Below are 12,968 nucleotides of genomic sequence, written 5' to 3'. Positions count from 1 at the left end.
AACCTGCACACCAAAATAATAATTATATTTGAATGCAAAACCGGTGTAAAAATATGAAGAAGCAATAATAAATGCGTCAATACAAAAATGCCTCGCTAATAAATTAACGTTTCAGATCCTTGTATTTATAAATATTATTGAAATTCGTAAGCGTCTCTGTGCATCTTCGACGTGTAATATTTAAGAATTATCAAACGATCAACGTTAGATCCCTGAAAGAAGTTATTCAAACATGACAGATATATGTATATATAATAGGTATGTACATGAAGTAACAAATGATATTAGATATTACCATTTGATTCAACTTAACCGGTATTCCTGCGCATCTCTCGGAACAGTGTAATTTCATATTCGCGTACATACACGATAGTAGAACCATATGTTAATGTCGGTAATTTTCGATGGGGATCACGTAACCGGGATGAAAAATTTCTCATACAAATTTAAATAAACGTAAATCTTTCTACAGGATATACAAGGGTAAAGCACGCGGTCACATATGCGATGAAAAGAAAAATTTCGATCTTAAAAAAAAAGATGTAACAATAGTTGAAATTACAATCTCGGTCGATAACACAGGGTGAACCGCTTAATTACTTATGCGAGGTAAAAAAGATTCCGATTGATCCACGAACTATAGAATAATCTATGGTGATCATCATATGAGCCATTTTCTTTTAAACAGTATAAGTCCATTTATTCTTATATTAAGATACTTAAAGGCTTGCGTTTGAATGAATTAAAAAATATTGGCAAACGTCAATAATTTCGCATAATATTTCTAAAATTTTGAATACGTTAAATTTTATTATGCGATGATAATTATTAATATCGTTAAAGTAAAACAAGGGATTTTTTCAATTACAAATGGATTTGTACCATTTTTAAAAGAAGTATTTATGCAGTCAAATTTCAGCCGTTATTCTTGAAAGTGGTACAAGTGCAATTTTGACAAAAACGAGTTAAACCTAGTTTCAGTTAAACATAGATCTCTTCTTTTTATATTTATAACAACAAAGTCAATACACCACAATATCCTCGCGAACTCATAAAAAAAAATTTAACCGTTAAACATCCATGTTTAGCTGAAACTAGAATTACTCGATTTTTTTCAAAATCGGACTTACACCACTTAAAAAAAAAAAACAGCTGATATCGTGTTAAGAGGTTCACCGCGTATACATCCGCCAATTGGCATCGCGTGGTTACGCAAACGTTATTACAGTAGAAACGAAACGAGATCCTTCGATACTTTCAATAGCCGGTCATTTATACGATTCGGTATTCAACGCGGTGGATTTAATTACTTATCGCTACGCGGAAAAAGAAAAGAAGAAAAAACAAAACACGAGCACATAGTTATTTCGCGATAAGTGTGCTAAAATTGAAAAGAGACTTCTTTACCTGAGAGAGCTCAGGAAAACATTATTATTATTATTATAGTTCGTATGTTTCTTTCTTAAGCACGTGAAGCCTGGAATCGAGTAAATAAGAAAGATAGGAACAAGAAGTACAGAATGTCGCAAGATAAGTACATTTTGATATAATGGCTAAAATAGTGGCTGTATAAAACCAAGGAGAAGCTTTTTCGTATTGCTCCATGTGGAATTAGGGACAAATGATATTACCCTCCATTCGCGAAGCTGATAATTAAAATTAACGGTGAAGTATTATTTTTTTTTTACTTACGCTCTATTAGATAAGAGAAGAAAAAGTGTTCCGTGATACTAGCTAAGTACGAGGCTAATTTAAAGTAATGCAACGACGACTCTGCAATATACAGATTGAATTGACCGCGGAGATCCTTAAAGCTAATGTTGTTTAATTTCCTTCTAATGAGATTGCAATTAAGGGTTTTCGTGTAACGACGTTACCGTAACGTACGAGTCGTTAAATTCATTTTTCCCCCCCTTCTATATTACCTAAAACCGTGTCGCTTTTATTCCCTTAGATCTAAGGTGAAAAAAGAAAAAAAGATAGAGCGCTGGTTGCTCGTGGTTTCATAAAAATCATTGGTTTAGACGTCGCTTGAAACGGCACTTACCCTAAGAGACCGTTTGCAAGATTCGCACGACTTCAACAGATCGTCGGGTGGATCGAAAGTGAAATTGAAAGCGGCCGAAGCTGCAGGAAGTACTAATCTCTCAACGAAAGCGTGTCTTTTAACCATGAAATAATATATGTTCAACGTTCCAGGAGGCTTCATTAGAGACGCGTATATTTCGTTGAAAAGAAGAAGCGGCGGCTCTCGTTGAACACGGTTGGGCGCATTCCAAGGAAAGTGTTCCGTGCATTCATTAGATTCAGAATTTCACTCGCGTGGAACGTAAGGTGATACGACTCTACCTGAAAATATTTGTGCTATGCTGCCGGAAGTCCTGAAAGACATCGTCAGGGATGCGTCGTAGCTTATCAAAGTTCGCCTGGCTTCCTCGCACCAATTCCAGAAGACGAGCTTCTGATCCCTGGCCTCCAAGTCGACCAGAAGCAAAGCAAGGTTCTTGGCGACAGTTGCATCTATTCGAAGCACGTGACGACCTTCCACTATCACGGGAATAGTTTCTGCCCTCCCGTCACACCTAAAGAACAATAATGTCCCGTCACGGGATAAATAAAATGAACGAGCCGCGAGAGGGAGAGTGAGGGAGAGACGAAAGTTCTGCAAGCCTTCTTGGATTTATGATCCAATTACAAGGCGGGAAAGGGGGGAGGGACGAATGATTTTACTCACCACGACATCACACGTTCACGAAGATATTCCGCGGCCGGATAGCTCAATGATTGTTTCGGTGATACAAACAGAATTGTCAGCCCATCGACAACACGTTCCTCGATCAATAATCCAGGCCTGGCCGCGAAATAGAGCAGGAGAATTAGATTTACCGCGATTCCAGCAATCATGCCGTATTCTGGACCAATTGCCAAGCAGCTCAACAAAGTCACCGTCAAAGGTATCAAATCGATCTCTACAAGTGGAAACAAATGCTAAATTACTGGAATTCTAGAGTGCGGTGGACTGTCGTTTCTGTGAACTTTCCACAGAGCGAGAAGGGATCCGCTGTTGAAAGGAGGATGGAAAGTATCGTGGAGTGTTATTTCGACAGAAAAAAATTCGCGTGTGAATATCAATGAGAGAATAATTAAAATTAACGACATTTGCAATTAATTAGAATTACTCGATTAACTTCTAATTCTTCAGAGATATGGATCCTTGGCCAAAAGTATTAGGAGATTGCGTTAGGAGAAAATCGCACTATTAAAAATATTAAAAATATTTTGTTGAGCCACATCTTTGCTGTAATCGCAGCAATTTCTTTCTGACTTTTACCCTGTTTTTTCAAAATAGAATTAATTTACGTCTTTTTTGGCAGATTTCAACAAAAACCTTCTAACTTTGAAAATATAAGCAGAAAAACTAAAGACAAGCTAACGAGTGTTAGCAGCAAGTACTAACAGGAAACTGTGACTTTTAGGAAGAAGCACAAAATGCAGACTACGGATCGCTCAGTTGTTCTACGGCCCACTATAAACCTTGTCAACTATTTTAAAATTCCTTTGAACTGGCCGACAAAGGATGATGAACGTTAGAAAGGTTTCAAAGGAATAGTTTTCGCATTAAACTGCAATAGCAGAGGTGTCCGATACTTTTCGCCAAGGCTGTACAGTCTGTCAAGAATGTCTCCTATTATACATCGTAAATTAATCAATTAAAACTATCAAATTGATATGAAATTCGTATAGAAACATTTCAGTAGCTATTGTGCCTTTTACATTGTATCATCATGTAATCAGAAATGCGTACAGAGACTCTTTGTCCGAGCACATTTCTCTCTTTCACATCAATGTACCGTGTAAAGAGTCTTCGTTACTTTTGCGCACAAAGAAATTACAAATTTTAATTAATAAATGGGAAAACGTCGCGTCAGATATTTTGTTACTTTTGTTAAGTTTTGAAGGCGTTTTTGCGTGGCATGTCAGATGAAAAACCGAAGTGGAGCCGTGATCGTTGAGCATAGTTTCCGCCTAATCGAATCTTACTTTTGGTCCTCCATAGCACGATGAAAATATGAAGTTCAAGCATGTAGTACATGGCAACTATAATCACTGCAGCGAGTGTTGCTTTCGGGATGAATTCGAAAGTCGAGGTCAGAAGACCGCACGCCAAAAGCACCAGGCATCCAGTAATTACACCGCCCATCGGTGTTTTTACACCCGAAGCGTTGTTTACGGCGGTCCTTGTGAAGCTTCCTGTGGTTGGCATTGATCGAGAAAAGCTTCCAAAAATGTTACAAAGTCCCAAAGCTAGCATCTCTTGATTAGCATCAACAGTCTTCCCTCTGGCTAAATGAGACAAATTGAAATACAAGGTAATTAATATCTACATTTGCATTAATCGTAAAATTATAGTAAACGTAGCAACACCCTGTGCATTCAGTTACCTTTTAAGTTTCCGTGTTGTGCATCGAATTAAAAAAAAAAAAAAAATGAATTGTTAATAGTATAATAAGCGGTTATTAATGATAACTTGTTAGAGAATCTATCAGATACGGTTTTTATGGCATTGAACAAAAATGGTCATTTTTACGATTTTACTTAGCAAACTAAATAATCAAGTGACAGAGATTAAAGTACTGAAGAAATTCAATGTACTTTCCGTCATGTTATATACACAATCGAACATTACAATTAATCTCATTTCCCAGGAAATTGAAACAATGTAATTTCATTTCGTTTAATTTTAATTTAACTACCATTTCAAACTTAAATTAATTTTTGTTCCAATATTCTTAAGTAACCAGTCTTACTTTTTAAAAAATATATTTGATTCAGAAATATTTTCTTTCTAACGTCAGCATAACATTAGAAAAAAAAGCAAATATTCAGATTTTCGAATGAAATGTCCTTTATGAAATATTTTTATTCCAGTATTCTTAAGTAACCAGTCTTATCGTTGAAAAAATAAATTCCATTTAGAAACATTTTTTCTTTCTACTATTACTATACCGTTAAAAGAAAAGCAAATGTGTAAATTCTAGAATTAAATGTCCTTTATGAAATTGCAACCAGTACAAATGACACACAGAAGCATTTAATAATTGACATAATTAGACACAGTGTGAAAAGATTTTTTTGTTCAACATCTTGTGTATTAAATAAATACTTTCGCGTAATTTTCGACCACTTACCAAAAGCTTTGGCGATAGCAATGCTCTCCAAAATGGCGATCAACGGGACTGAAACGACGGTGCTTCCGAGTTCACTGACTAACTCTTTAAAATTATACGTATCGTTTCCCCTTACGATAGAAAATGGCGGCAGCTCCAACGGTGGTAGACCTTTCGTTATATTCCCAGTAATTTTAAAAGGTTTGAGATCGTAAGCGTACAACGAATAGCTCAGTATTATCCCGAAAATGACAACCACAGCGTTTCTTGCCAACGATGTTACCCACATGAATTTTTCGAACGGCGTTCCGTTTTTCTTCCCGGGCAAATTCTATTTTCAGAAATGTTAGGTTTTAATTAAAACCTTGCAAACCTTGGAATAATCGGAAATTGAAAAATGATACAAATATTGCGAAAATGAGAAAACCGTATAAATAGCCCATGCTTTGCTCTAAATGGAAGAGCGAATCTAATTGAAATTTTTTGCAGCACATCTATTTTGTATGAGAAATCTTATTGGAGAAGATAAATTAAGTTCACTCTCCATTGAAGATTTACTAAAGATTTTCGCTTGTAAGTAAATCGTAAGCGTATTACTAATTAGAAATATTTCATTTGATATCGGATGCTATTATTTTCGGGCATAATCGATTCTCAAATTAAATGGATGACATTTCGTTTATGCCATTGAAGTTATGTTGCAACAGATAAGAAAGTAAAAAGTAAAAAGTATGTTATCTTATTTAGAAAATTTTATAGCAAATTTAGAGTAACATTTATCTAATAAAACAATTAAAGACAAAATTTTTAATTAATTCTTTAGATTTCAAAATTTCAGAATAATCCTACGAAAAATTGAATTGGAAATAAGTTTCACGCTAAAAGGGAACTTTTATCCTTCCCAAATAAATGCATAATACTGAATTATACTAGGTCATCCCATAAATTCGTGCCGAAAGCGAGAAATACTTTAATGAAAATTCGGGTAAGTAAATTCTACAGCGACAACATAATGGTCACCCAAATAAGAAAAAAATATGCAACGAAATGGCGCTTGTGTTTTTTTTTTGATCAAATTTAAAGGATAATTTCTTATCGTTAGAAATATTGATTTAAATTATGAAATTCGACACGAACTTATCGGATGACCTAAATATATTGAAAACGGTGAAAAGCATTAAGCTTACCTTGAAGCAAACAAGAATGATCATAGAACAGACTCCTAATAACGGGTCCCAGGGAGTAATCTCGTTCGCGTGATTGACAACTTTAACAATTGCATCGATAAACGAATCGCTTCTGCCACTCAAACCAAACAACGTGCCCAGTTGAGATGTTCCAATTATCATGGCAGCTGCATTAGTGAATCCAGAGATTACTGGCATGCTAACAAATTCAAGAAGAAATCCCAGGTGAAGTACTCCCATGAACAGTATCACACATCCTGTCAAGAAGCTCAGAAGCACCTGAAAGTAAATTAAACAATATACACAGAGTGTGGGCGACGTGAAACGCAGGGCACCTAATTATCTTCTCCAACTATGGAGGTACGAGACAATTTTTATTAAATGGCAATTTAAATGGTTTCAATGGGTGAATAAGATGGGAAAAAGAATTTTTTTTTATAAATGCCACATTTTCTGTTCTTTTTCGAAGTCACCTATGCTTTTTCACATGAATGCGTGTATATACTTTTCCGCTGTATGTTGCAGCAGACATCGATGTGTATCTAAACATGCATAATAGTATGAACTTCGATTCTGAAGTTTTAAATCAAACGATGATCAAATGAATAATCTTAAATCTTGCAGGAATTACCTTAGAATGACTAATAAACTTAATTTTCCATAAATGACCATAAAATTATTTTTGACTCTAAAATTTTTAACCAGATATCTAACTTCTTTTCGTTTTTTCCCATTTCTTGAATAATCTTCAATTTTCCACGAATTACCTTAGAATGATTAATAAACTTAATTTTCCACGAATGACCATAAAATAATCAAATGTGAAACTTTCTCTCATTTTTCGCCATTTCTTCTGTTGGATTATTTCTAACAACACCCTATGGAAATAATCAAGTGAGGACAAAAATGTCTCCGGGTTATTTTAAACAATGGCACTGGGACTTCCACCAGGTTGCATCTGGTGTTCGTCTTCGAGTCACTCACGGCACAATGCCATACCATAACGTAAACAGTTTCTAGGTATAAGGGGACCCCAACTTTCTTTTGGGTGCCTAGAAACAGTCCTTCAGAAGATTCAATAGAGTAAAGACGTTTCCTCTGAGACCGTAAATAAAATCGTATATTACAAAGATAAAAGACTATTTAATTCCATAACCCATTTCCAATATCTTCCATCTTAATTCACCCTTTGAAACCATTTGAATTACGTATACAAATTTTTTTATACGTACACTAACTACACATACTTCACTTGCAAATTATTAATACTAAGTTTACTTTGAATGCTTAATCCACACTTTCCAATGGAAAGATGGCAATAAACAAATTGTACGATATCTCATACTTTCACGTATAAATTTTAATGCACGTGTTCTCCGAGCTAGCGAAGAAATTCTTACGAGTTTCATGGAACAATAAGCTTTTACTCCTTGATGCAAAGGACTTGCTGTTTTTGAATTGAATAAACTTTTCGAATAAAATTTCCTCGCTCTTGAAATTAATCAGTAGCATTTCTTCAAGGAAGTTCGCCAGACTTTTAAATAGATAGCAGCTTAACAATAAGAGAGAAAGGTCTCGGCGGGAAAAGCGGATGAGAAAAACTTCGTAATCTAATACTACAAAACACACTGACCCGATACGCTTCGTCTCGTGTTATCGTAGATCAAAAGTTCACTTTGTAAAAGTGATTAATAATAACTATCTTACGTGCACATTTCCCTACGAAAATTTACTATTCATCTCGAAACAAAAATTGTGTACTCGATGAACAATCGAATCGTTTATACTTCTCGTGTGAATCGTGGTTAACTCGACTTTTCAAATTTTAGCGCCAAAACTTTTTACATTTGAAATAAATTTCCTCCACTAAATGACAAAAATTTGAATGGCCATTGAACGATAAATAATTGATTTTAAAAACCAATGTGTCTAACTCCATACTCTAAAGCAAATCGTTGCGACAATGTAATTGAAACGCTAATTGTTTCCAACGCAACGGTATAAAAAGTATTTACATTTGATCTACATAATTTCATCAATTCTCTCGATTTTTCGTTTCGCGAAGTTAACCGAGCTGGCAAATGGGCGGGCTCACACCAAGCATTATAGTATTTACTAAACATAGCGCGTTTACACATCCATTATTCAGTAGAATGTTGAGAAAATAAGGAGGAGACCCTCTTTGAAAAGCAATTTTATCGTTCAATTTTATTCCACAACCGTTCGTAAAGGGATTTTCAATTCGAAAACAGACAGCTTGATCGTACGGGAAACGTGAAAAACGCGGTGATGCACTTACTGCGATATCATCTCCAAGTCTTATAACATGGTGCTGCGACAGTAAAGCCATTATTGCCGTAGGTCCAACAGTGATGTCTTTGCAGCTACCGAACACCAAATAGACGAAGCACCCCATGAAACTGCTGTAGAGGCCGTACTGAAGTTCACAAAAGTTCACCACCTAACGAGACTCGCCTTTCGGATTTTTATCGTCGATTCGATGTAACTGCCCGTATTTTTTTGTTTTTCTTTTTCTTTTTTTTCCTCGATCGTCGAAGAAGATCAACGCGGGCTACATTTGCAAGGTAAATCATGCATCGCGCACATTTCTCTTTTATCTTTTACCCGTGTATTGTCCCTTCTTTATTTCCCCTCTTCTTTGTTTCCGTTCTGTTCGAAATGTAAATTTATTGGCAAGCAACAGTAGGCTTTATTTCAAATTCGAAGAAACAAACGCGCATTATCGAACGGGGCTAAATTAATTTATTCCGCGAAACTGTAGCTTTCGTACATGTGGTATGTCGTCGGGAATAATTCAACGTACAAAATTAAAAATTTCAATTAACAATTTCGAAAATGTGAAAAGAATGTCTGAGGAGGATTTTTATTTACACAAAACGTCACCGAAAAGCTTGCTTCCTTTGATACAGCTTTATTACAGTGATACTTTTACTAATTACCCCGATGTAATTACCTTAATGTAGATCTTGTTGAAGTTTCTAAAGCATATTAAGCGGTACAATTATCTGAGTAAACGGACCTTTAATTATTTTTGCGCAAACATAATTATCGTGTTTAAAATGTTGCAAATTATTTTAACCGTCTTGCTTGCAAGGACGAGATCGTATAAAAATCTCGTAATTACCTCGAAAGACGCATTTTACTGAGTGAAAAATCTAGCGGGGAAGAAATAAGACAACAAGTATTATGCAGAAGGCAAAACGAGACAACGAATGGAATACCAAAAGAGTGTCCTAACTTTCGAGGCCCGAAAAGAATCGAAATCCTTTTTCTCGATTTTCCTTCTTCGTTTCGAAAGAAACTCCTAACAATATCAGACACTGAGTACACACACCTGAGCTGGAAGTCCAGCCACAATTGCATAAGCTATGCCCTGTGGTATAGCAGTCAAACCAACGGTCAATCCTGCCAAAACGTCCTGCAGAAGTTTGGATAAAGTGTATCGGGGTAGCCATGATAGGATCGGTATCCTCCGTAGAAGTAGCTGCTTCGAATCGAACCTCGAAGTCACGTTCCTCCCTGGAAATTTCGCAAGTTCGAGCAATTTATTTGCGGCGAATTAATTACTTTCCTAACTAATTACGCGACTTATGCAACCGATGTTAACCAAGATCGTTATTTGTACACAGAGAGTATAGTACAGATATCCTCTACTTTTTTCGTGATTTACCACCGATCGGTATTATCGACAAACACTGTACACCGTTGAACGGTGATAAATATACGTATTAGCGGATAAATCGATAACTTCGCCGGATAAACTCGAATTTATCCGTGAGAATAATGCACGAACTATGTTGTTCCGATAAGTTCTTTCAAATTGTTTACCTGGAAATATGCCGGGTAATAATGAAATTATAGTTTAAGTTCTCGCGTTTACCGATATGCGTGAGTTAAAATCCTATTGCATAATATATTATCGGAATAAATCGGGATTTATGGACGTGGCGTTGTTCGATGATTTATTTCTATACCGGATGAATTAATATCGCGTGATGATATTTTAATATAGTTCAGGTATATCGCGGGTTGTGCTATGGTGAAATTATAATTCCCACATCGCACATTACCGAAATTTGCTGTAACTGAATTGTACTTAGCGGTAATCCCTGTACTCTAACTCTATCACCGTACAGTATAACTACTCTAAAATAAATAACATTGTTTTTTCTTTCGAACATTTCAGGGAAATAAATCTTGGAGATAGCTTAGCTGTGAAGAATTCAGTTATCTCTAACAAGTCACTAATCACTACAATTCTCTCGATTTCACTCTCAAGTGTTGTTTTTAGTAACGAGATTAGATTTCATTTGATCTTTCTTCTTTTTACATTTTCCATTTTTCGATTTTTGTTGAAAAGCTATCGCTAATATCAACTTTAATATACCTTTAAAGTCTCTTAGTGTACGAACAGAGACCGTTCTCTTCGCTTTGTACCATTTTAATCTGTGCAATAGTAATTTGTACTAACTTAAAAAGAAAATTTAAACAGTCTCCTAGATAAAAGTTTGAATATTTTTACCACCATGCAGAAATATTACCGGCAATTTTAAGGATGCAGAATGATTCTTTGAAAAATTCTTACTCGTCAAAACGGGAGCGTACGTCATTCCCGACATTTTTCACTAAATTCTTTCACGGCGAACCTTCACTTCGAAATGAACAAATTCTTTTAACAATCACGTCTGAAAATGGAACGGATATTTTCTAGAAATATTCTACGCAAAAGGAGCTCGTCTCGTCGACAATCCGGTCGCTCGGACGGATGAAACGAAACTTCGATTCTTGCACAATAAACGCCGGATGAAATATGCAGAGAACTGAAATTAAGTCCTCGATAAGGAGACATTAGAACATATCCATTACATTGACTGCAATCTTTACATCGTTAGTGGCTTCGTGATGTCAGCGGATTTCGTGAAATGACTATAATAATAAAACACCGTGAAGCTGCCGTTGTTTCTCGTAAAATAAGAAATAGAAACGTGGAATAGGAAACCTCTATTGTGAAATGTAGAACAACCGCCAACTATGGCCGCTAATGACCGAAATGTCGGTACGACCTAAAATTGTATTCGAAAGAAAATGGAAAAATTAACAAATAGAAGAGAATATGCATTCACTGCTATAGTCGCTTTGAATATTTTCTCGCAGTGTGTCCTTGGAGCTTATAGTCGCTTTGAAAATTTTCACGCACTGTGCGCTCTTTGGCACACTTTCGCTTCGACATATGCCTCGATTCTTCTTTTCCGCCTGCTTCCGCTTGAATTTTTAAAACGACGAATTTAAAAATTTTCATTTGGAATTTCAATTTTACAACGTTTCAAATGTACCGCGGCGGTAGGGTTGAAGACACGCTGAGGAAACTCGCAGAAGGCTAAATTCATTGTAGACTTGCAACTGCAAACGTGAAATTTATGTACCTGATTTACGAATTAGTCGAACAAATGTTAGAAAAATGTTGGAGCGTTATCGCTTCGGAGCAGAAACTGTCGAAGCGTGTGAAATTGCTCGAATAAGTTCAACGAAATCTTTTGCCATATTTTGCAAATTATCGGAATTTGAAAAAGTGGAATGTTTCGTGAAGAATGATCGAATATATAGATTACTCCTCGTCGACACTTTCTCGCAGATTTACTTCACCTCTAAATCTGAATGATGCGATAACGCTAACTGTGCGTGTGTGTAACATAATAAATTTATATTATATATCAAGTTGGACTGGATAATATGTTGCAAGCTATATTTCCAGTTGTTATATTTGCAAAAAACTCGCCTCCCATTTCTCCACATAAAATGACATAGAAACTCCTGAATATGGTTTTTTTGAAAATAAACATGTACATCTACCACTTTTTTCTTTTTTGTACCTTTCACAGTTAAGGAAGTAGGAATGTTTAACGATGCGTCGAAACAATATTACCAAAGGAATTTACGGAATATTTACAATTTCAAGATCTTTTCGTTAAAAAATATTTCCCTTTCATGTTTAAAATAATTATTACTAATTTAACTGTAAGTAGAAAGATTCATAATTCTTATTAATTACAAATAAAATAATTATCATTTACTATTTGAAACACGATGTAAAGGGCGTTTGTACGTCGTTATATTTGAAAAAGATGAGAGACAGCTTTTGTAAATATTACGTTATACCTCACGTGTGCCACACAAAGGTTTCCAACGAGCTGTGAATTGTATTTTTCAAAGAATTGCATTTTTACTTTTAATAATTTCGAAATATATATGTATATACGTATGCCGCACACCCTGGATACGTTGCACAAAATTAAGAAACACCGTACTAGGAATGAACCAAATGTCAAACTTTACATAATGAATTAAATGAAATGAAAAAATGTTTAAAAATGCATTTAACATGGTACGAATTTTAAAATTTCTACTTCCGTCAGAATTCTCGGTTTGATAAACGGTCACCCGAATTCTGCATGACTGTTCATATCAACATGTTTACGTATACTTATATCGATCTCATATGTAAGTACCTACACAACACCATAATTTCAATGCACACAAAACTCCTCTTGATTTATCGAAACAAATCCACTCCGTCGGCGTTTCGACGCGAATT

At 35.4% G+C, this 12,968-nt stretch overlaps 1 protein-coding gene across 1 annotated transcript in view; it reads right to left on the bottom strand.

The window, feature by feature from the left end:
- Nucleotides 1-1,725: 1,725 nt before the first annotated feature.
- LOC108572575 (sodium-independent sulfate anion transporter) overlaps nt 1,726-12,968 on the bottom strand; it is a 14,537-nt gene continuing 3,294 nt past the window's right edge. The window contains exons 2-8 of the mRNA XM_017934836.1: nt 9,711-9,895; nt 8,655-8,792; nt 6,356-6,634; nt 5,190-5,499; nt 4,042-4,344; nt 2,735-2,969; nt 1,726-2,582 (exon numbers count right to left, since the gene is read on the bottom strand). Coding sequence (XP_017790325.1) covers nt 2,315-2,582; nt 2,735-2,969; nt 4,042-4,344; nt 5,190-5,499; nt 6,356-6,634; nt 8,655-8,792; nt 9,711-9,895 — 1,718 coding nt within the window. The 3' untranslated portion in view covers nt 1,726-2,314. The remainder of the gene's footprint in view (nt 2,583-2,734; nt 2,970-4,041; nt 4,345-5,189; nt 5,500-6,355; nt 6,635-8,654; nt 8,793-9,710; nt 9,896-12,968) is intronic.

This window comes from Habropoda laboriosa, unplaced genomic scaffold, assembly GCF_001263275.1.
Source record: "Habropoda laboriosa isolate 0110345459 unplaced genomic scaffold, ASM126327v1 scaffold147, whole genome shotgun sequence".
In the NCBI taxonomy this organism is placed as follows: Eukaryota; Metazoa; Arthropoda; class Insecta; order Hymenoptera; family Apidae; genus Habropoda; species Habropoda laboriosa.
The sequence above is the reverse complement of the archived record's forward strand: the minus strand, read 5'-3'. Positions and strand labels throughout refer to the sequence as shown.